Genomic DNA, 21,472 nt, shown 5'->3' with positions numbered 1-21,472 from the left:
GGTAGGACCCTTCTTAACTTCTTGGTTAGTTGTCCCAAGGGGACAATGTTTATGAAATTTGTTGATGTATCTGCACACATTAAAGATGCACGTACATTATGTGAGTTGTTGGACCTCTTCATTCAGGAAGTAGGCCCACGCAATGTTGTCCAAGTCATAACAGACAACGCTGCAAATTATGTTGCAGCTGGCAAGATGCTTATGGAGAGGTATCCTAACTTGTTTTGGACACCTTGTGCTGCTCATTGCATTGACTTGATGTTGGAGGATATAGGTAAGATTCCTACTGTGAGGGATATTGTTGAATCATCCAAGAGCATAACAAAATTTATATATAATCATTCATCTGTGCTTAGCTTGATGAGAAGATTCACCAACAACAAAGAGTTGGTGCGGCCTGCCATTACACGATTTGCCACTACTTTCATATCTCTTCAGTCTCTGTTGAATTCTATGTGGGAGGTGAAGAGCATGTTTCTCTCAGCGGATTGGCGTTCTTTAGCTATTAGCCGCAAACCGGAGGGAGAGGGCATATGCAGACTAGTTTCATATGATCAGAGCTTTTGGGCAGGAGTAGAGGAGGTGTGTGCCATTTCAAAACCTTTGGTAAAGGTTCTTCGGTTGGTTGATGGAGACAAGCCCGCAATGGGCTACTTGTATGAGGCCATGGATAGGGCCAAAGAAGCCATTCGTGCTTATTATGCAGATAAGGGAGACGAGGGGTTAGAGAAACAACAGGTCATATGGAGAGTGATTGATCAGCGATGGAACAATACCCTCCATCGCCCCATTCATGCTGCAGGTGTCTACCTCAACCCTGCATTTTCTTACGCTTGTGGTTTCAGATTTGATGCCGAGGTGATGGATGGATTCTTCACTTGTGTCGAGAGGATGGTGTCATCTGACCAAGAACGTGAGGAGATTTCTAAAGAAATGGAGGTCTATAGGATGGGAGGTGGCACATTTGGTTTTAACATGGCTATTAAGAATAGGACAACCAAAATGCCAGGTAAGCTTCAGTTTGTTTCAAACTTTCAAGTTTAGAATTTCAATGTTCTTTTTTATGTTTCTCATTTTTCTTTTAACTTGTAGATGCTTGGTGGACAAGCTATGGTGCCAGAGTACCCCATCTCCAAAAGCTTGCCATTCGAGTGCTCAACCAAACATGCAGTTCCTCTGGGTGTGAGCGCAACTGGAGTGTATTTGACAAAATACACTCCAAAAAGCACAACAGGTAAAAACTTAAAGGATTTCAAACTAAATTTTTTGAATTCATTTGATTAATTTTAATATTTAAATTTTCTAAGTACTAATTTACAATCTATGACCCTAATACAAATTGGAGTCCCAAGGCCTCAATGACATGGTCTACGTCTACTACAATCTTCGATTGTGGGTGAGATAGCTTCAGAAACCTATTGATGTGGAAGCCATCTCATTGGACAATATTGATACCACCTCTTCATGGAGAGTCGAGACTGAGAGCCGATCTTGGACTCGATCCCGGATTGGTTAGGTGTGGATCTAGAGGATGTAGCAGTTGCAGAGGAGGGAGAGCCAGAGATAGAGGAGGAGGCAGTGGAGCAACATTAGAGTCAGGAGGTAGTAGCAGAGCTAGATGAGGATGCTGAGGAGGAGGTGACACCATCTAGGATGGGCAACAGCAGCAGCATAGCAAAGAGGCCACCTCTTCCATAGGCTTCTAGAGGACGATTGAGTCCATTTGATTTTGTATCCCCAGGGGCAGGGTCTTCTTCCTCTAGAGGAAAAGGCAAAGCCATTCCCTATTCCCGTAAAAGGGGAAGAGGATCTTAGTCACTGATTACTTGATGACTTTTAGATGACTCATGATGTACATTTATTATATTTTTTGTTGATATTTTGACTCTTGAGAGTTGAGACTCAGACAGGACTCAAAATTCAAGAGTTGATTCACTATTTTGATATGTGATGTAGCACTAGACTTCATATACATATTATATATTAGCTTTCTTTACATGTTTATGTGGAAATGCATTTATTTGATGTCGTGGGTACTCTAGATGTTAAAAAAAGATTAAAAAAATGAATAATTTTGTGTTTTTTAATTTTGCCGACTTTTTCAAAAAACTCCCGACTTTGCCGAATTTTTCAACTTTTGGACCCTTGCCGAATTAATCCTGACTTCGACTTTTTCCACATTGGGTGAAAAGGGTAAATTATCTTTTATAGATTTGTACGCAGGTTCGGCACAGCAAAGGCGCATATACACGTTGGTTCAGTAAGTCAAAACGGCGTATACGCTGGTTGGTCTTAATACAAAAGCGTATGCACGCAGGTTCTACATACTGAAGTAGCATACTTCTGTTTATTGCATACAGAGGAGAAAGCAACCATAATTCGAGAACAATTTCTTGACTTTGCAATGCTCCATAGCCCTAGTTTCACTATTTCTGCAAAGAAAGATTTGATGGGTATGGCACAGAGAAGTCCTAGTGGATGGTGGAGGATGTATGGGGACCAAACACCATAAATCTGCACACTAGCTATGCGTTTACTATCTCAGGTTTCTAGTTCCTCAGCGACATAAAGGAACTGGTCCACATATAGTTTTATCCACTCTATTAAGAGGAATAGGCTTACCTCTAAGAGAGCGGAAAAACTAGTTTATGTGCATAGCAATCTTCGTCTTCTTACAAGGAAAACACCAGAGTATTTATAGGGACCAGCAACACGATGGGATGTGGATCCTGAGGATCCTTCCCAGATTGATGATGAGGTGGATGATCCATCTCTCTAGGGAGGATTGGTAAATGTACCACTAGATGGCATTGACTTGCAGTTGCAGGGCATTGGTGATGATGACAGAGAAGGAAGTGAGGTTCAAGCATTTTTCGACAGTGTTGACCACTACGTGTCAACTACTCATAGCAATACACCCCCTTTTTTCGCAAAAGGGATAGCGCTTGATCAATATGTCCATGCCATTCAACTATTGTCATCAACCTGATCGTGTTGTTTTGTAAACCCAGTCTGCATGTGTAAATTGTAAATAATCTTAGCAGATCTGAGTCATGTATGTAAATTGCCTAGGTTGACTTAATTTTCTAGTGATAATCTACGTTCTAGAAGGTTTTTTTTCTCACCGATCCATGATCGGCAGAGTTTTCTTTCAGCCTAACCCCAAAGCCAGAATGAATTTTGTCATTAGAATCTTAGGGGAATCCTAGCATGTTGATCTACTAGATTATATCTAGTCGCAGAACTGGGTGGTCTATGAGGGCCTATGTCAAATGGGTTTTCCCCCTTGAGATGTAAAATTGTAAAAGTCATGTCTTGAGGGTTAGAATATGTTTTAATCTCCTCATAAGTCCTAAGTCCTAGGTCCTAGGTGATTTTTCCAAAGGCTAAGTTCGAGGATCTAAAAATAAAATTTAAAAATAGATAAAAATAATAATAAAATTAAAATTAAATTAAAATTAAAATTAAATAAAATTTAAAAATAAATAAATAAAAATTCAAAAAATAAAATAAAATAATAATAAGTGAAAGTTTTGAGTAAATAAATGCATAATTTCAATTTTTTAGATTAAAATGCATTTAAAAATTCGACAGATGAGATTAAAAGGGATTTTGATCCTCATCGACAGTCGAAATCATTTTGACATGGATCACTCGAACTAGCCGTTGGGAATTTTTCCTTTAAATAGAGTGCTAGGGGTCATTTGAGATCAAGTTTGGATCTGAGAGTCTGGTGCTAAAGAAATCTCTCTTGTAGTCATTTTCTATGCAATAAAGAAAGACTTTGGGGTTGAAAATCTTGTTGGTGTTACTCTTCTGGAAATGCTATAAGATTGTTTTATTTTTCGGCAAAATTTTATTTTCAGCCATTGATGATAGCTTAATAAATATTGATCTAGGCACAGGTATCTTGTCTGATCTCTGGGGTTTGAATGATAGTTTAGATTCTGAAATATAATGGCAGGTAGCTCCATTTGATCTGGATTCACTGTTGTTTTCTCTCTCTATGATTAATGGTTGATTTTAAGCTGTGCAGGAAATCATAGTTTTGAGTTTACCGGGCATTAGGGGAAGTTCTCGACTGAACCAGCCAACTCCCGGATTGCGTTTTCTGAAAGAGCCCAACCAGTTTTGATCCCGGGCTTATCATTTGAAATTTTTTATGAATGCATGAAGGGTTTTAAGAAGTATCTCACATTAAAATTAAATTCTGATAATATTACTGTGATTATTGACAAATCTGGCTGCTTAAGAGTCAAAAATCTGTAAATATTGTAATTATTTAGCTGATTTAGGGTTTTCAGTTTTGTTTCCTGCACATATTATTTTTGGGTGTTCTGTTTTTTGCCATTGCAGGTTGCAGGTACAGGCTTTGAGAATTTTTCAAGGTTTCCATAGGCAATTTGGAGCAGGAAAGATTTAAAATTTTGATTGGGTTTCTGGACTGCGGGTTTGCATACTGCGTTTTCATTTTTCATCGTTGCCTGGGGTTTTACTGCTGCAGAAAAATTTTGAAATTTTTTTTTAGGGATCACAGTTTTTTGCCGCTGCCATACCTCTGCCATTTCCCTCTTTCCATGCATCCTCAACCACCACACAGACAACTACTCATCCACGCAGCTGCTCTTCTCTACTTACCGTCGAAAGTCTCTCCTCATGCTGGCCATTACCCTCCATTCTAGCTCTGCGTTCCTTTTCACCTTCAATAAACCCTCAATCTTCAGCACTTTACGCTGCGATCTTCTCGCAGTCACAATCGCATTTCCTTATATGCCTCTCCCGTAGCATTCACGTCTAAATCTGCAATACGCATTCCTCAAATTCGTTGTCTCTTCCTTCTACCATTGATCACCTGCAAAAAAATTAACCTGCACGTAACCAAACGCAGCTCAAACGTCCTTCCTCCATTTTCTGCACTTACAAAAAACTCTGCCAGAACTGCACTCAAACCCGCTCCAGCTCCCTCGACCTCCCTCGCTGTGGTCTACTCTCCATGCTACCGTTGAACTTCCATGCAAACCTATAGCAATATCCGTCCTGCAAACAAAACTTCCTCCCGCTGTCACAAACCTGCAGAACCAATACGATATACACAGTTTGATTTTCTTTTGCGTTTCATTTTTTATGTGTGCGGGTTAGTTTAAAGTTTAGATTAGTTTCATTTACGTTTGAACTTAGATTACATTCGATTTATTACGTTAGCATATATTTTTTGTTTCATAAGTTAGGTTTAGTTCTATTTCTTTCAATTTCAAAATAAACCAAGAGATCATAATAAAAAATAAAAAAACTCCAAAACATAAAAAATTAAAATTAAAAATTAAGAATAAATAGATAAATAATTTCCAAATATCATAAAAAATTAATTCTCAGACTTTTTATTTTTTTTTTAATTTAGATTTAATTTATTTATTTATTTAGGCTTTAGTTTTAATAATGAGAAATTTTTACTTTGGTTTGGTTTTGTCAAAAAATATAAATTTAAAAAATCTAGAAGTTTGATTTTTGTTTAGATTTAAATTAGATTAGACTTCAATTTTGTTAAGTTAGATCTTAGTTTTTAATTAGATTTTTTTTATATTTTAATTTTCATCTAGTTTAGAATTAGTTTTATTTCATTTAAAAAAAATATATATATATATATAAGGTTCCTTTAGTTTAGTTTAGTTTAGAATAGTTTTAAGTTTCATTTATTTTAGTTTTATTAAGATTTTAGTTTTGTTTTATTTTTAGAAAATAAAAAATTAAAATTAAAATATTTAAAAAATTTAAAAAATAAAAAAATTTTGAAAAGCTTAACTAAAAAATTGAAAAATTCATTTTTGGTGTCTCTATGTTCCATTTCTATATAGTTAAATACACTTAATGTTTATTTTGAAGTTAGCTATGTGAAAGTGGTAACTGGTCAGCATTTAAATTTTATGATCATTTAAAGCATTTAATTTTTCTTGAAGTTTAATTGCTCGATCATCGTTAAGGCGTTGTGCATTTTTTGAATATCTTACATCATTTGGGTTATTTGATGATAAATTATTGTTTTACATGGTTTATACTTATGCAACATTTAATAAATAATCATCATTAACTCCATAAGGCACTGGTACATTAATTTATAAATCAATCAAGTGCTAAAATTGTCTTGTTGTGTCTCCCAACCCAACTGGTCCACAGTTGGTCTTCATTCATCCCATAGGATCTACCCCCCTTAGCCGTGGGAGACGGCTTAAACAGAGAGAACGGGGATCAGGGTGACAGCCCCCGGTCTGAGCGTTGTCGTGACAATCTGTGCGACAACATTTTTTGGCACCGCTGCTAGGGAGAGAGTTTTTTCTGTCCTTGGTTTATTCGACATTCATATTCTCATTTCTCACCATTCTTTCATCTTTTTCATCTCTCATTTGAGCTGGCAGATTCAACATTTTTTTTGGCATCAGTTGGATCTTTTCATCGCCTTATCTTTTGTCATATCAGCAACTACTCTTCAGTTCATTTCTTGTTTGGGTGGCCACTCCATTTCTTTTTATTTATTGTTTCCCAAACAAGAAGCCTCTCTCATAGATCTTTTCATCGCCTTATCTTTTGTCATAACAGCAACTACTCTTCAGTTCATTTCTTGTTTGGGTGGCCACTCCATTTCTTTTTATTTATTGTTTCCCAAACAAGAAGCCTCTCTCATATAAGCTTTGTTTGTTGCTTTTTGGATCCTAGAATTAGATTCATTGTTCAAGTGGCAACTCCACTTCTTTCATCTATTGATTTTCTTGAGCAGAGATCTCGTTCTATCATCCATTTGTCCCTCATTATTCATCATGGATTATTTGTTTAAACCATGTCATTTCAATGATGATCTCCATGATTTTCCAGAAGAGGCCATTTTTAAATTACTTTTGTTCTCAGATGGTGATTCAGTCGCTGTTAGAAAGCATTTAAACAGGTTTACTTGTGTAATGATCATATATTGTAGACTTCCTCAATATAATCATGAAGATGTCAAAATGCGTCTATTTGTCCGTTCTTTAGAGGGTAATGCTTTGAATTGATTTAATAATTGTCCTAAAGATTCTTTCACTTCTTTACAAGACATTCTCGATGCTTTTAAAGATAGACATGGTGATCCAGATAGCTTGCCTTGTGCCCCTAAAATTGTGCAACGGAATGAAAGTAATCTTATAAAAGGTCCAGTTGTTGATGAAAGATTTCAAGACAATTCTTCATATCAAAATGTGCCATCCACTTGTACCATTGCAGATCAAATCCATGATACTGGAAAATCAGGGACAAATTGTAAAAATAGTGTTGATAATGAAAAGGCAAATCAGAAGCAAATTATACAAGAACTAATGCCGCTGGTAAAAAATATGGAGATCAATCAAACTAATTACGCCCATGATGTGAAAACTTTATGCACCCACCTGAAAAACGCAATAAGGAGATGGAGATCATGAAAATTAAACTCTGATTACATAATTGACATGCAAAATCAACATGCTAAGGAAATTGAGGCCATGAAAACTAATCATGACACAGAAATTAGTTTTATGCAAAGCAAGTTATCAGGCTTAGAGGAAAATATGATGACCATGCAAGCAAATCATAAGAAAGAGATAAACTCTATGCAGCGTTGCTTGATGACCATAAAGGAAAAGGGTGATAAAGTAATAAAGGATATGGAAGCTAATCAAATATGTCTTCAGAGTAAGTTATTGACCATGGAAGAAGACCATGCCAGGGAAATCAGTGCTATAAAGGTTGAGCACTCTAGTCAGATGGATGCCATTAAAATATAGTTTCATAAATTTCAACAGCAGTCGGAAGATGAAAGAAACCAGGGAATTTCAATAGATCAGGAGCCTCCTTATCTGTTACAGCAAGCTCCATCTTGTTATGAGGTCCTTTATTCCATTGAAAATGACCTGGATAAAAGGGAAATTAATAATCAGGTTGATGCTCACATGGTTATCCACCAGTCATAGAAGGTCAAGTTATAACTCATGGCACTTGTGAGATTGATCCATCATCCTTGACAGGGCAAATGCAGAAGGAAGAAAGACATGTCACGCATATCTTACATACTTCATCTGAGAGCTTTGAAGCAAAAAGTCCCACATCAGCAGTGATACGACCTGCCACAAAGAAAAGGCACAAGAGAAAGAAAATGAGAAGAAGATTTGATGCATCAGACGGCCACGAGCAGTTTGATTTTCGGATAGGAAAAGTCCTACCATATGCAGAATTGGACATGGCACATCCAACAAGCAGCCGACGGATTTGCCTAAAAGCAGACAAATGCTCAGTATTCACTATATTGAACACATCTGATGCCATGGGGCATTCTCTGTATTTCTAACCCTACTCCTTGTTTTTTCAGCATTTTCATTTCTGTTTTAGGAATAGATTTACTTTTCATGTTACTAGATAGTTAATAAAAGAAGAGCTTATATCTTTCCTGTGCTTAATGTTATATGATGATTTTTGGATGGACGCTACTTATGTTTTTTTGTGTGTTGCATGGATGCAGATTCTGGATTCTCACATTCCTACAGTGCAGCAATGTGTCCCCAAGTAGAGCCAGATGTTGACCACTACGTGTCAACTACTCAGAGCAGTACACCCCCTTTTTTCGCAAAAGGGATAGTGCTTGATCAATATGTCCATGCCATTCAACTGTCGTCATCAACCTGATCGTGCTATTTTGTAAACCCAGTCTGCATGTGTAAATTGTAAATAATCTTAGCAGATCTGAGTCATGTATGTAAATTGCCTAGGTTGACCTAATTTTCTAGTGATAATCTACGTTCCGAAAGGTTTTTTGTCTCACCGATCCATGATCGGCAGAGTTTTCCTTCAGCCTAACCCCAAAGCCGGAATGAATTTTGTCACTAGAATCTTAGGGGAATCCTAGCGTGTTGATCTGCTAAATTATATCTGGTCGCAAAACTGGGTGGTCTATGAGGGTCTATGTCAAATGGGTTTTCCCCCTTGAGATGTAAAATTGTAAAAGTCATCTCTTAAGGGTTAGAAAATGTTTTAATCCCCTCATAAGTCCCAAGTCCTAGGTCCTAGGTGATTTTTCCAAAGGCTAAGTTCGAGGATCCAAAAATAAAATTAAAAGATAGATAAAAATAATAATAAAATTAAATAAATTAAAAATAAAAATAAAATAAAATAAAATTTAAAAATAAATAAATAAAAATTTAAAAAATAAAATAAAATAATAATAAGTCAAAGTTTTGAGTAAATAAATGCAAAATTTCAATTTTTTAGATTAAACTGCATTTAAAAATTCGACGGATGAGATTAAAAGGGATTTTGATCCTCATCGACGGTCGAGATCATTTTGACATGGATCACTCGAACTAGCCGTTGGGAATTTTTCCTTTAAATAGGGTGCTAGGGGTCATTTGAGATCAAGTTTGGATCTGAGAGTCTGGATCTAAAGAAAGCTCTCTTGTAGTCATTTTCTGTGCAATAAAGAAAGACTTTGGGGTTGAAAATCTTGTTGGTATTACTCTTCTGGAAATGTTGTAAGATTGTTTTATTTTTCGGCAGAATTTTATTTTCAGCCATTAATGATAGCTTAACGAAGATTGATCTAGGCATAGGTATCTTGTCTGATCTCTGGGGTTTGAATGATAGTTTAGATTCTGAAATATAATGGCAGGTAGCTTCATTTGATCTAGATTTCACTATTGTTTTCTCCCTCTATGATTAATGGTTGATTTTAAGCTGTGCAGGAAATCTTAGTTTTGAGTTTACCGGGCGTTAGAGGAAGTTCTCGGCTGAACCAGCCAACTCCCGGATTGCATTTTTTGAAAGAGTCCAGCCAGTTTTGATCCCGAGCTTATCATTTGAAATTTTTTATGAAGTATCATTAAAATTAAATTCTGATAATATTATTTTGATTATTGACAAATCTGGCTGCTTAAGAATCGAAAATCTGTAAATACTGTAATTATTTCGCTGATTTAGGGTTTTCAGTTTTGTTTCCTGCACATATTATTTTTGGGTGTTCTGTTTTTTGCCATTGCAGTTGCAGGTATAGGCTTTGAGAATTTTTCAGGGTTTCCATCAGGCAATTTGGAGCAGGAAAGATTTAAAATTTTGATCAGGTTTTTGGACTGCGGGTTTGCAAACTGCGTTTTCATTTTTCACTGCTGCCTGGGGTTTTATTGCTGCAGAAAAATTTTGAAATTTTTTTTTAAGGGATCATAGTTTTTTGTCGCTGCCATACCTCCGTCATTTCCCTCTTTCCATGCATCCTCAGCCACCACACAGACAACTGCTCATCCACACAGCTGCTCTTCCCTGCTTGCCGTCGAAAGTCTCTCCTCATGCTGGCCATTACCCTCCATTCTAGCTCTGTGTTCCTTTTCACCTGCAATAAACCCTCAATATTCAGCACTTTATGCTGCCATCTTCTCACAGTCACCATCGCATTTCCTTATATGCCTCTCCCGCAGCATTCACGTCCAAATATGCAATATGCATTCCTCAAATTCGTTGTCTCTTCCTTCTACCATCGATCACCTGCAAAACAATTAACCTGCACATAACCCAACGCAGCTCAAACGTCCTTCCTCCATTTCCTGCACCTGCAAAAAATGCTGCCAGAACTGCACTCAAATCCGCTCCAGCTCCCTCGGCCTCCCTCGCTGTGGTCTACTCTCCATGTTGTCGTCGAACTTCCATGCAAACTTGCAGCAATATCTGTCCTGCAAACAAAACTTCCTCCCGCCATCACAAACGTGCAAAACCAATACGAAATATATAGTTTGATTTTCTTTTGCGTTTCATTTTTTATGTGTGCGGGTTAGTTTAGGGTTTAGATTAGTTTCATTTACGTTTGAACTTAGATTACATTCGATTTATTAAGTTAGCATATATTTTTTGTTTCATATAGTTAGGTTTAGTTCTATTTCTTTTGATTTCAAAATAAATCAAGAGATCATAATAAAAAATAAAAAATAAAAATCTCCAAAACATTAAAATAAAAAAAATAAAAATAAAAAATTCCCAAAAATCATTAAAAAAGTAATTCTCAGACTTTTTATTTTTGTTTTAATTTAGATTTAAATTTTATTTATTTAGGCTTTAGTTTTAATAATGAGAAATATTTACTTTGGTTTGGTTTTGTCAAAAAATATAAATATAAAAAATCTAGAAGTTTGATTTTTGTTTAGATTTAAAATAGATTAGACTTTGATTTTGTTAAGTTAGATCTTAGTTTTTAATTAGATTTTTTTTTATATTTTAATTTTCATCTAGTTTAGAATTAGTTTTATTTCATTTAAAAATATAAAAAATATAAAAATAAAAAATATATCAAATATCTATAAAAGGTTCCTTTAGTTTAGTTTAGTTTAGTTTAGAATAGTTTTAAGTTTCATTTATTTTAGTTTTATTAAGATTCTAGTTTTGTTTTATTTCTAGAAAATAAAAATTAAAAATAAAAATATTTAAAAAATATAAAAATTAAAAAAAATTTACTTCATGTTTATTTTAAAGTTAGCTATGTGAAAGTGGTAACTGGTCAAGAGTTTAAATTTTATGATCATTTAAAGCATTTAATTTTTCTTGAAGTTTAATTGTTGGATCATCGTTAAGGCGTTGTGCATTGGTTGAATATCTTACATCATTTGGGTTATTTGATGATAAATGATTGTTTTACATGGTTTATACTTCTGCAACATTTAATAAATAATTATCATTAACTCCATAAGGCACTGGTACATTAATTTCTAAATCAATCAAGTGCTAAAATTGCCTTGTTGTGTCTCCCAACCCAACTGGTCCACAGTTGGTCTTCATTCGTCCCATAGGGTCTACCCCCCTTAGCCACGGGAGATGGCTTAAATGGAGAGATCGGGGATCAGGGTGACAGCCCCCGGTCTGAGCGTTGTCGTGACAATCTGTGCGACAACAGACAGCATTACTGCAGAGGATCCTATGTTGCAGGAAACGTGGGGGGGGCCGTTTCCGGCTGGAAACTGGGACGAAACGCGGAAACGCGTTCGGTACGGCCAGGAAACGCGTTTCCGGCCGTACTGCCACGTTTCCCGAAACAGAAATGTGGCAGTACGGCCGGAAACGCGTTTCCCGGCCGTACAACCCGCATTTCCCAATTGAATTGTGTTTTTTTTTAATTTTTTTTTTTCAAATTTGTTTTTTAATTTTCTAGATGTGTGTCTAAAGTTATAAAAGTGAATTTTTGCCCTAGTGTTGATATGCAGTTCATGGTAATGTTAAATTCTTAAAGAAAAGTGATGTTCTCCTTTATTTTTCATTTTCATCCTTTTACTTAAATTTTTAACATTACCATGAAATGACTCAGGATGTTTGAGAGTGGTTTCGCCCTCATTGGATTTCATATGGAGAAAGTAGAATTTTAGATCTCACTCAAAATCCAGCAGACTTATTTGTTTTTCAGGATTTCAGGATTGGATTATTGCAATGTTTCCATTGGATTTTATCATGTACTAGGGTATGGAACTTGTATTTAATCAAGAGAACCAAGCCCTCTATGCAGGGGAAACTCCCAATAATCAAGATCATGTAGGGTACTAGGGTATGAAACGTGTATTTAATCAAGAGCACTAAGGTCGTTCGACTATGTAGGAGGAGACTCCCAATACAACAGTGGTCCTTCTAAAGAATGGGATGTGGATGCAGAAAATCCTCATTTTGATCTCTCTCTTGCAGCGTTATAGTCTTTATTGTACTTGCAGCCTCATATATTAATATAAATAAAGGCTGATTTTGAGATTTGGATATCTAATAAAGGTTGCTTTTGGATATTCCGATATTTTTATTTTCATTATGTGATCATTCATGAGTAAATGTGATGTAAATTAAATCTTAATGTTTAAGTGTAATAAATTATAATGTATCATTTATGCTTTACGATTGCACACAATATATATATATATATATATATATATATTCGCGTTTCCCCGTTTCCAAAATTTGGGGAGGTCGCGTTTCGTATCGCTTCCCGTTTCGGAAACTCGTACCCGTTTCCCCGTTTCGTGCAACTTAGAGAGGATCTAAATTTATGAGTAGCTTTAGCCTTCATGATAGTATGGCCATTGAGTCAAGGACTTCATTGGCATTTTGTGTACTTAACTTATTATGATGCATTTTCCATTTGGCACTCACATGTTATTTTGAATTTGGATTCTGGAACTATCTTATACATTGTTGTTTGGACCCCTTAAAGTGTTATCTTTTTGGTTTTATATTTATATTTTTTATTTTATAATTACTAAGATGAATAGATTTCTTAACTAGTTAGTGTTTATTAAATATTTCAATGTGTTCTACTTATCATGTTACCATTCATGTTTATGGCATATGCATATTATGTTTCAGTTTTTTTTTTTTAAATATTTATTATTTTTAAAAATTTTAAATATATAAAATTGCCATCCCCAACCTACCGTCCCCTGAAAATTTGGGGGTGTGCTCTAGCCATCCCAAAAACTCATCCCCCCCGTTGCCGACGTCCCCAAACCCAATGCAATATAGATAAATATCTATCAATGGCTTTTGGCTACCATTTCTGTGTTCAAGTGTATAAGAAATTTTACATTTTCATTGACTCTTACTATACTTATCTCTTAATAGGAATTGAGTGGTAGGATTCAAATAGTTTTCTTTCCCCTACTTACTTTCTTTCATTCATTATCAACTGCATATTAAAACACTGATCAAATTACTTAGTTATTTAATCGTCTCAAAAAACAACTCAATTAATTTTTCATCATTTTCTGTGAAGTTAGGTCACTCAGGTTAGGTATGTTTGCACTATGCTTTTCCTGTTAAAAACAGCTAGTGTAGTTCGCTGGTTTTTGACACTTCACACAGGAAAGGAGAGAAACTATACTACTTCCTCAGTTTGTGTGCATTAGAATATCATCTAGGCATTAAATGTGTATTTCATTAGCGAATTCATGCACCAAAGCAGCAATAATAGCTTGCTATCCATCTGTCTTTACACAGTGATACCTTGTCTTAATCGTCCTTTTGCATTAGCTTGCATGCCATTCATTGCTAGTATTTAGTACATCATTTTTGGTGTGTTTAAAACAGTTTTTGAGTGACTTGCGCTTGCTGTCACTTACTCATTTAGCATAGAACAGTTGGTAGTTATCGTCCATTTTAGGCATACACCTAGTGAATAGCATATACATTCATTTTCTTCAATTGCATGTTTGCTGTCCACTTATTTGATTGCTGATTTAGATTTTATTATCTCTGAACAGCAGTTTTGTTTATTGTTTTGAGGTCATTCGTACTCTTTTATTCATCAATGGATAACTTAGACAAATCAGGGAAGCCCCCCCGCAGTTGAAAAAGCACCAACCCAAAGTGAGACAGGTTCAAAGTGAGGTGGCATTGGCTTTGCACCTATCAGTTATCCAGACTCGTCTATCTTTGCAGGAAGGAATTTCTGGGGGATACCGGATAACACACATTATAACATTATTAATTGCCAGGAGGAGAGAGAACATGAGGATGAGAAATGATTACCTGCAGTAAATGATTTTGAATGATATCACGAATAATCCTGCAGAAAAAGAAATATCAGGTTTCTTCCTACCAAAAGCAAAAGCTCAATAAAAAGAAAATAAATATCTGACAATAATACAAGCTATAAGTAGGATTTTCACAGTAAATAGAAAACACATCATTTTTGGCACCAGAGTCAGAAAAGTAATGCATAAAACGAATTATTTCCTATTATCAATAAACTACAACAATTGAGAAAAAGGTACCCGTATTCATCAAAGTATCCACCTCGACCTTCTGTTCCAAAATCTTCCCTAAAGACAATCTGTAGCAAGTAGCATATTAGTATTTAGATGAATTGGAGTAGCAGGTAGTCTCTTGGCACAGAAATATTACTAATATTATTCTTATAGTAGCATATCAAAGAAAGCTTTGAAATGAGCTTACTAATATAACATTCAGTCTTGATTTCAATGCTTACAGCTATCATACAAACATATTAATTCACGGGAAAGCCAATGGGAGAAAATGCAAGAGACCATATGATACACATTGTAATTTTCCAATTCAATTTTTGACATAACATTTCTCAGTGCTAAAAAAGGAATATTGACAAGAGCAAATCCAGTACGAAGGTCATCCTCTGACTGCTGACCAGCACAATCAACAAGAAGTATATTTTACATGAAAATAATGAATTCTTTTGTTGAAGAGTAATAAAGTAATTGTAACACAAGCAATGAATTTTCACATTTGTTTTTAGAGATAAATTTTAAAGTGTAATGCTAGATAGAAAAGGCTTGCTTTCGTTTCTAATGTAAATACTCAAGTATAAAGCATAGAAGAAGATATATTTTCCCCTGTACCTGAACGTTATCAATGTTATCTCGATTCCAAAGGGGCAAAAAGAGTCGGTTTGCGAACCGAACTACTAACTGCCAATTAAATGAAAGACAGTTTTAAAAATCAGGAAAAGATAAAGAGATGGGTGTTAAAGTACAGCAAATACTCTTGGTTGCATGAGCTGTACATATGAACAGGAAGGTTTTGCATACCAGATTCTGCACTAATTCCTTTCCAAGGTAATGATCAATCCGATAAATCTGCTCTTCACTGAAAAGCTCCCCTAGCTGGTTACTCAAATCCTCTGCTGATGTTAAGTCCTTCCCAAAGGGCTTCTCGACTATAACCCGCGTCCAACCTCCTCCTGGGAAAGAAATGAAGCATAAGACCCTCAGTTGATGCAATCTACAATATGTCTATTAAAGAACTACACGATTCTCATGATCCGTTGTTTTTTTTAACAATCAATATTACTAGATAAGAAAGACAGAGAGAAATGCTGCTGTTATGAGTTAGCATTTGCTTAACTAAAAGAACCATATTAAACATAAATTTCCATCCATATCTACTGGTATACCCTGTCATTTGCATGAATAATCCAAATTGGGAGATTTAACACGAGTTCAAAATAAGAGAGTAAAGAGTCATTGTCAATTCAATGGTATTCATTTCAAGCACCGCAACTATGCTCACAAAAACAATGGCATGAAAACCTTTTCGTTGATTATTTGTACCAGTCTTGTTGGCAATCTCTCTATGTAAAGGAAAACATGTGGAAAAAACTGAAAGTTCTGGTTGAAAATTGTAGATCGGGATATTAATCCATAATTAGTTTTTCTTGAACCACATCAACTGTACTTTATCTAAATAAGTTTAACAGACAACACCACAATTTCCTATGAATATATCACACTGTTCTAGACATCATATAATGTCTGATAGAGAATGAAATCCTACAAATTGTTGGTGCTGCTTATCATGCAGATACTGTATAAATCAGGACAGTTACAGGTTATAAGAGAAATATTTGTTCACGAGTACCCAGCATTCTTAGTAAATGAACCTGATATCAAGAGTACAGATCTGTATAAAAGTTACTATCTAGAACAATCACACTATAACGCTTGTTTATTTTGATCACACCAGCAATAATGGGGAAAGAAAAAAAGCTTGTCCCACCAATTTAATGACCCATATCTTCTATCAAGATGGTTTGACCTTATCACAGGTTGACTCTAGATGAGGGGAAAAAAAGAAATATATAGTTGAGTGTTTCCTGAATTGTGGATGCTATCCATTGCATTGTCACCAAATTTTGCTCCAGTCTATACAAATGATACCTCACCGGAAAGCCTTTCCAATTTCAAGCATTTCACCATTACTACAATCTTCCATCAGCATAGTTTACTATAACATGAGGGGGAACTACTTCATATGGAATTAATGCAGATGTTCCACATCATGGAAGTCCCACAAGATGCAATGCTGTAACCAAACTACATACCATACCCATTCCAAAACGAGAAAGGAGGTTGGATCGGGTCTCAACATGTACAAGAATCACCCACACTGGATCATGAAAGCTCACCTACATTTACAAGCTTTGCTTCTGAGAATTAGCTAATAACAACATTTGCAGGCTCTGCTGCAATTCTCTTTCCCAAAAGACGTATAGCATTAAAAGCTATCCATATGTATACAGTATTACAAAAGCTTATAGGCAAATGACATATAGGATGAAAAGCCAGATAAAAAAATCGAAGGCCGAATTTCCTTTCCTGTATATGCTAAAGTAGGATGGAAAACAACAAATTTATCTTAAGATTCCAGTGGCTAGTTCTGCTTTGCTAGTCCAAGAAAGCATAGCATTCCAAACTGAAGCTAGAATCATTTTGATCCCTATTCTTGCAAAGGAAGTTTTAATTTTAAATGTAAACCATGTTTTCTATAATAAATTCTTACTCATTTAAACTTAGATAATCTATGCATCATCTCGTCATTATGGTATAACAGGATAAATCAGTGAAAGGCATTAAAGATTGACTAAAGGCTCTTGGCTGATCTTTAGACACTGAAACAATGTATTAGTACTTTGAATGCCCTTTAATTTGCAGGTTTTAAGTAAATGTTATCACATATTTAGGTTGCTGTAGAGACTTATCCAGAGCTTCTTTCGTTCGGCCTCAGATGCTAGGAATATCCCTTGCTCCTACGTCCGCCCGAGGATCATGTAGCCAGAAACCACGCTGGATCCAGACATCCGATAGTGAGACAGTGCCACTATTGCCCCCCTCGCTGTCGGCTATCAGATTCAGGCATTCTTGACACCATCGACCTCCAGCCCTAGGCTTATTCACTTAGCCTTCTACATCACTGGGGTCTTTGATCCGGCCATATACATGAATATGAGGCTGTCCTATTTTTGTATCCTTCTTTAATTCATTTTATCCTAGATTTAGCTTTGGCATTTTCCAGGAGTTGCATTTGCACTACCACACTGTACTCGTACTGCATGTATCCTTTAGTCCCATTGATCTAATTTTGTGGTCATTCATTGGACATTAATAAAATTATCTTATCTTATCTAGAATCATGATCACACTTAATAAATTCCATTTTATATAAATAATGCAATCTCAAAGGATACACCATTGTCCCGATGATTTTGCACAGAAGAAACATGCAGATTTTATGTTAAAGGAGAATTCTGATATAGCTTTTTCATATTTCATGTTTCAACCCCCTTACATTCACTTTAGAGGCCATCGAGAAAAATAATCCCTCTTTCGGAACTATAAATAATTCAAAGTACTTGTTGTCCAACTTTCAAAAACAATGTTGTAAAATGAAAATCAATGATGAATTCTAAACATTTCCTGTAAGAGAAAAAAGAAGAGTTAACATACGTTGATTCATGCAGTGATGCCGGATCATTTTGCATACAATGCGATACACTGATGGAGGCAATGCAAGATAAAACAACCTTCTAGAAGGCCCTTCTGCCCCATTCTTTGATTCTTCATATTTCACAATTTCTTCATTCAGTTTAAGAAAACCCTCCTCCTTGTCATAAGCTCCAGCAACATATGAGACCTGGAAACAAAGTAAGCATCAGCATAATCTTGTTCTCATATTAATTTCTTGCATAAAGTCAACTTGAGAAATTACAAACATTCACTTAAATACCAAATTCAGAAAATCTGAAACAACTTCAGTAGGATCCTTAGTGGAGTCTGCCTTTGCTGGTTTCAAGTGCCTGCACCAACATAAACAAACACAATTACACATAGACAACCAGATTCACACTCTGATATATCAACAACCTGTTACAGTATAGATTCCAAGAATGCAGGACGATGTAGTAATAGAACATGCTGCTTCATATTAGGAAAATGTTAGGACTTAACATCATGTTCCCCATTTCTTTCTTCTATTCTTTCATGTTTCTAGCATTACAACGCACCATCTCTAGGTCTAGGTAATCGTAACGATTTCCATAGATGAGTCATTTCCAATACATAAATGGACACTGAGAATTTAGGATGCATAAATTTATAGAGACATGGTGGAGAGAGGAAATAAAGAATCCATATTATTATTAACATTGCAACAATACACCTCACACACACTTACATCATGTCTTGGTACAATTTACAGACATCCTAAGTAGTCAATATGGTTTAACCTCCTAACCACAACATTTAAATGTTACATTGCAGTGTGGACATGTTACTAATATAAAGTCATCCTTATGCAAACTTTTAATACTCCTAAATGGAGTTTTAACACTCCAACAGAGGAAACTCCATGGACTGTCTAGGAATGTTTCCCATACATTCTTCAAAAGAAACATCTCAGAAATGTTTCCCAGAGGATTTATTGGCAGATACCTGTTACCCACCAAAAGTGGGTAACCCGTAGGACCAGCAGCCCTATGATGGTCTTCAGACAGCAATATGCCATAGTTCTCCACCTATTGCTCCAGTCAGTTCTTTCTCAGATCTAGCATTCTTCTTTAGGGAAGGTGAGTTATCTATCAGTAGATGTTCTAACCATTTTGGCAATCATGTTCTTTCATTGAATGTTATGGGCATATTAATATGAATCATGGAGCAAATTGGATTATTGACTACTCTGAATTGTGACCTTGTTCCCACATTTCACTTGGGAGGTTAGCCTTTGACTCTAGTACAATGGAACCTCCTCTAAGGCTTTATGGTTTAGGAAGGGTAATACTAGAGAGGCGCTGGTTGACAAAGTGTCTAGGGTAATCCATACATACCAATTTCCATCTTTCCCGGTAATTCATCTCCATGATTTGGGTTGATTGTCATTGATCATTGAGATTGGCACCCTATATCCACACCCATGAGTCAAGGCATGCAAACTTGGCCCCAAAGATTGACATAGTTGAAAGAATGATAGAAGCATATAAAAGTTGGTACGTATTTAGCACATGGGAAAAACCTTAGCAAGAGATCCACCCCCCTCATTAGCCATCACCCAATTCCTCAAGCATTTAATGCTTCATCTAAAATGAACTCTTGAATGTCTCAATGTCAATGACCAAGAAACTACTACATCCTTAAGGGGTATTGGAAAAGTACAAAGCAAGCTTGGCCTACTAAGCTATGCACCAAAGAATGATAAATCATTAAAGCAAAAGGCAACTTATACAACCTGTTGCTATGAACTCGAATATGCTTCACCTTCTTCCAGTTCTAGTGTTTGATGAACACCTTCCCTACATAGTAGACACCATATCCCTTGTCATGTAGTTCTGAAACTAAAATCAATCTCATGCCCAAGCCTGGCACATTAAACACATTTGTAACACTAATGCGTGCTCCTGACTCCCTTTGAATATTAATGGAATCTCTTCCAACTGGAGTACATTTGGTTTTGCTTCCCATTTGAATCTGGAAGTCCATATCCTCCTCCTTGTAGCTAGAGAAGTAGTCTCTAACCCATGTCATGTGTGTTGACGCTCCACTATCTTTATACCAGACACCCTGTGAAGTTGAGCTAGAGAGGCAAGCTATCTAGGTGAATTCATCTTCTACGGCCATATCTAGTAAACCTATGTAACTCAAATACACTAGAGAAATAAACTGGGTATAAGCCTTTGTGTGCTTTCTCTTCCTTGCCCTACATTGACCTACTAGTGCAAAACCCTTATGTTGCAAATCTTCTGCACAAGATTTGCTCTGAGACAAACGATTTTTCCTCTGGATCACCTCCCTGGACTGGAAATCAAACTCCTACCTCTGCAATTCGCATGGCCTGGCTAGCCTACACAAATCTAGTTTACTGTGCTTCAAATCTCCCTCTGAACTACACAACCCTTGTTCTAGAGCCTCCCTGATCCAATCTTTCGCTATGATACCATGTGTAATTTCCATGATTGCAGTTACTAGATATTTATCTCCTAACTTTTACAGTTTATTTGTCTTTTGTTAAATTATTAACGACAAATAGCGATAAATTCACAACTGCAATCTTCATAAATAAAAATATGTTGCGGAAACAAAATACAGAACTAAGAAAATATGCACACACACATAGAAATATGGCACTGTTATTTTTGGATAATTGTCCCTAGAAAACCTCAAAGGGAAAACCAATGCAGCAAATGAGGTTTTTATTATTATTCAGCAATTTAGGAGTACAATGATCTACTTGCCTTTCTTGCAAAGCCCTGACAATGTCTATTGGCAAAAAAATCTGGGGAATAATTCTCTCCCTCTGCAACTCGATCTGGCCCTCTCATAGCAACTCGCACTCTCCCAGGCTATTCACACTACCTCTAGGAAATGCACACTGCTACTCACAAAAAATTCGTTCATCCCCATAAATAAACTGGGTATAAGCCTTTGTGTGCTTTCTCTTCCTTGCCCTACATTGACCTACTACTGCAAAACCCTTATGTTGCAAATCTTCTGCACAAGATTTGCTCTGAGACAAACGATTTTTCCTCTGGATCACCTCCCTGGACTAGAAATCAAACTCCTACCTCTGCAATTCGCACGGCCTGGCTAGCCTAGACAAATCTAGTTTACTGTGCTTCAGATCTCCCTCTGAACTACACAACCCTTGTTCTAGAGCCTCTCTGATCCAAACT

General features: G+C 36.0%; 1 protein-coding gene across 5 annotated transcripts in view; it reads right to left on the bottom strand.

The window, feature by feature from the left end:
* The window catches only part of LOC149207508 (glucose-6-phosphate 1-dehydrogenase, cytoplasmic isoform-like), a 240,750-nt gene that overhangs the window by 124,931 nt on the left and 94,347 nt on the right, over window positions 1-21,472 (bottom strand). For all 5 annotated transcript variants that reach the window (XM_089395761.1, XM_089395763.1, XM_089395760.1 and 2 more), the window contains 6 exons: window positions 18,538-18,607; window positions 18,258-18,444; window positions 15,564-15,715; window positions 15,375-15,443; window positions 14,775-14,833; window positions 14,530-14,566 (listed from right to left, as the gene is read on the bottom strand). In XM_089395761.1, coding sequence (XP_089251887.1) covers window positions 14,530-14,566; window positions 14,775-14,833; window positions 15,375-15,443; window positions 15,564-15,715; window positions 18,258-18,444; window positions 18,538-18,607 — 574 coding nt within the window. The remainder of the gene's footprint in view (window positions 1-14,529; window positions 14,567-14,774; window positions 14,834-15,374; window positions 15,444-15,563; window positions 15,716-18,257; window positions 18,445-18,537; window positions 18,608-21,472) is intronic.

The sequence above is a fragment of the Pinus tabuliformis genome, chromosome 1_2 (genome assembly GCF_031772625.1).
Source record: "Pinus tabuliformis cultivar Carrire ecotype Pingquan chromosome 1_2, CPIR1, whole genome shotgun sequence".
In the NCBI taxonomy this organism is placed as follows: Eukaryota; Viridiplantae; Streptophyta; class Pinopsida; order Pinales; family Pinaceae; genus Pinus; species Pinus tabuliformis.
Note: the sequence above shows the minus strand (reverse complement) of the source record. Positions and strands in the feature narration are given on the sequence as shown.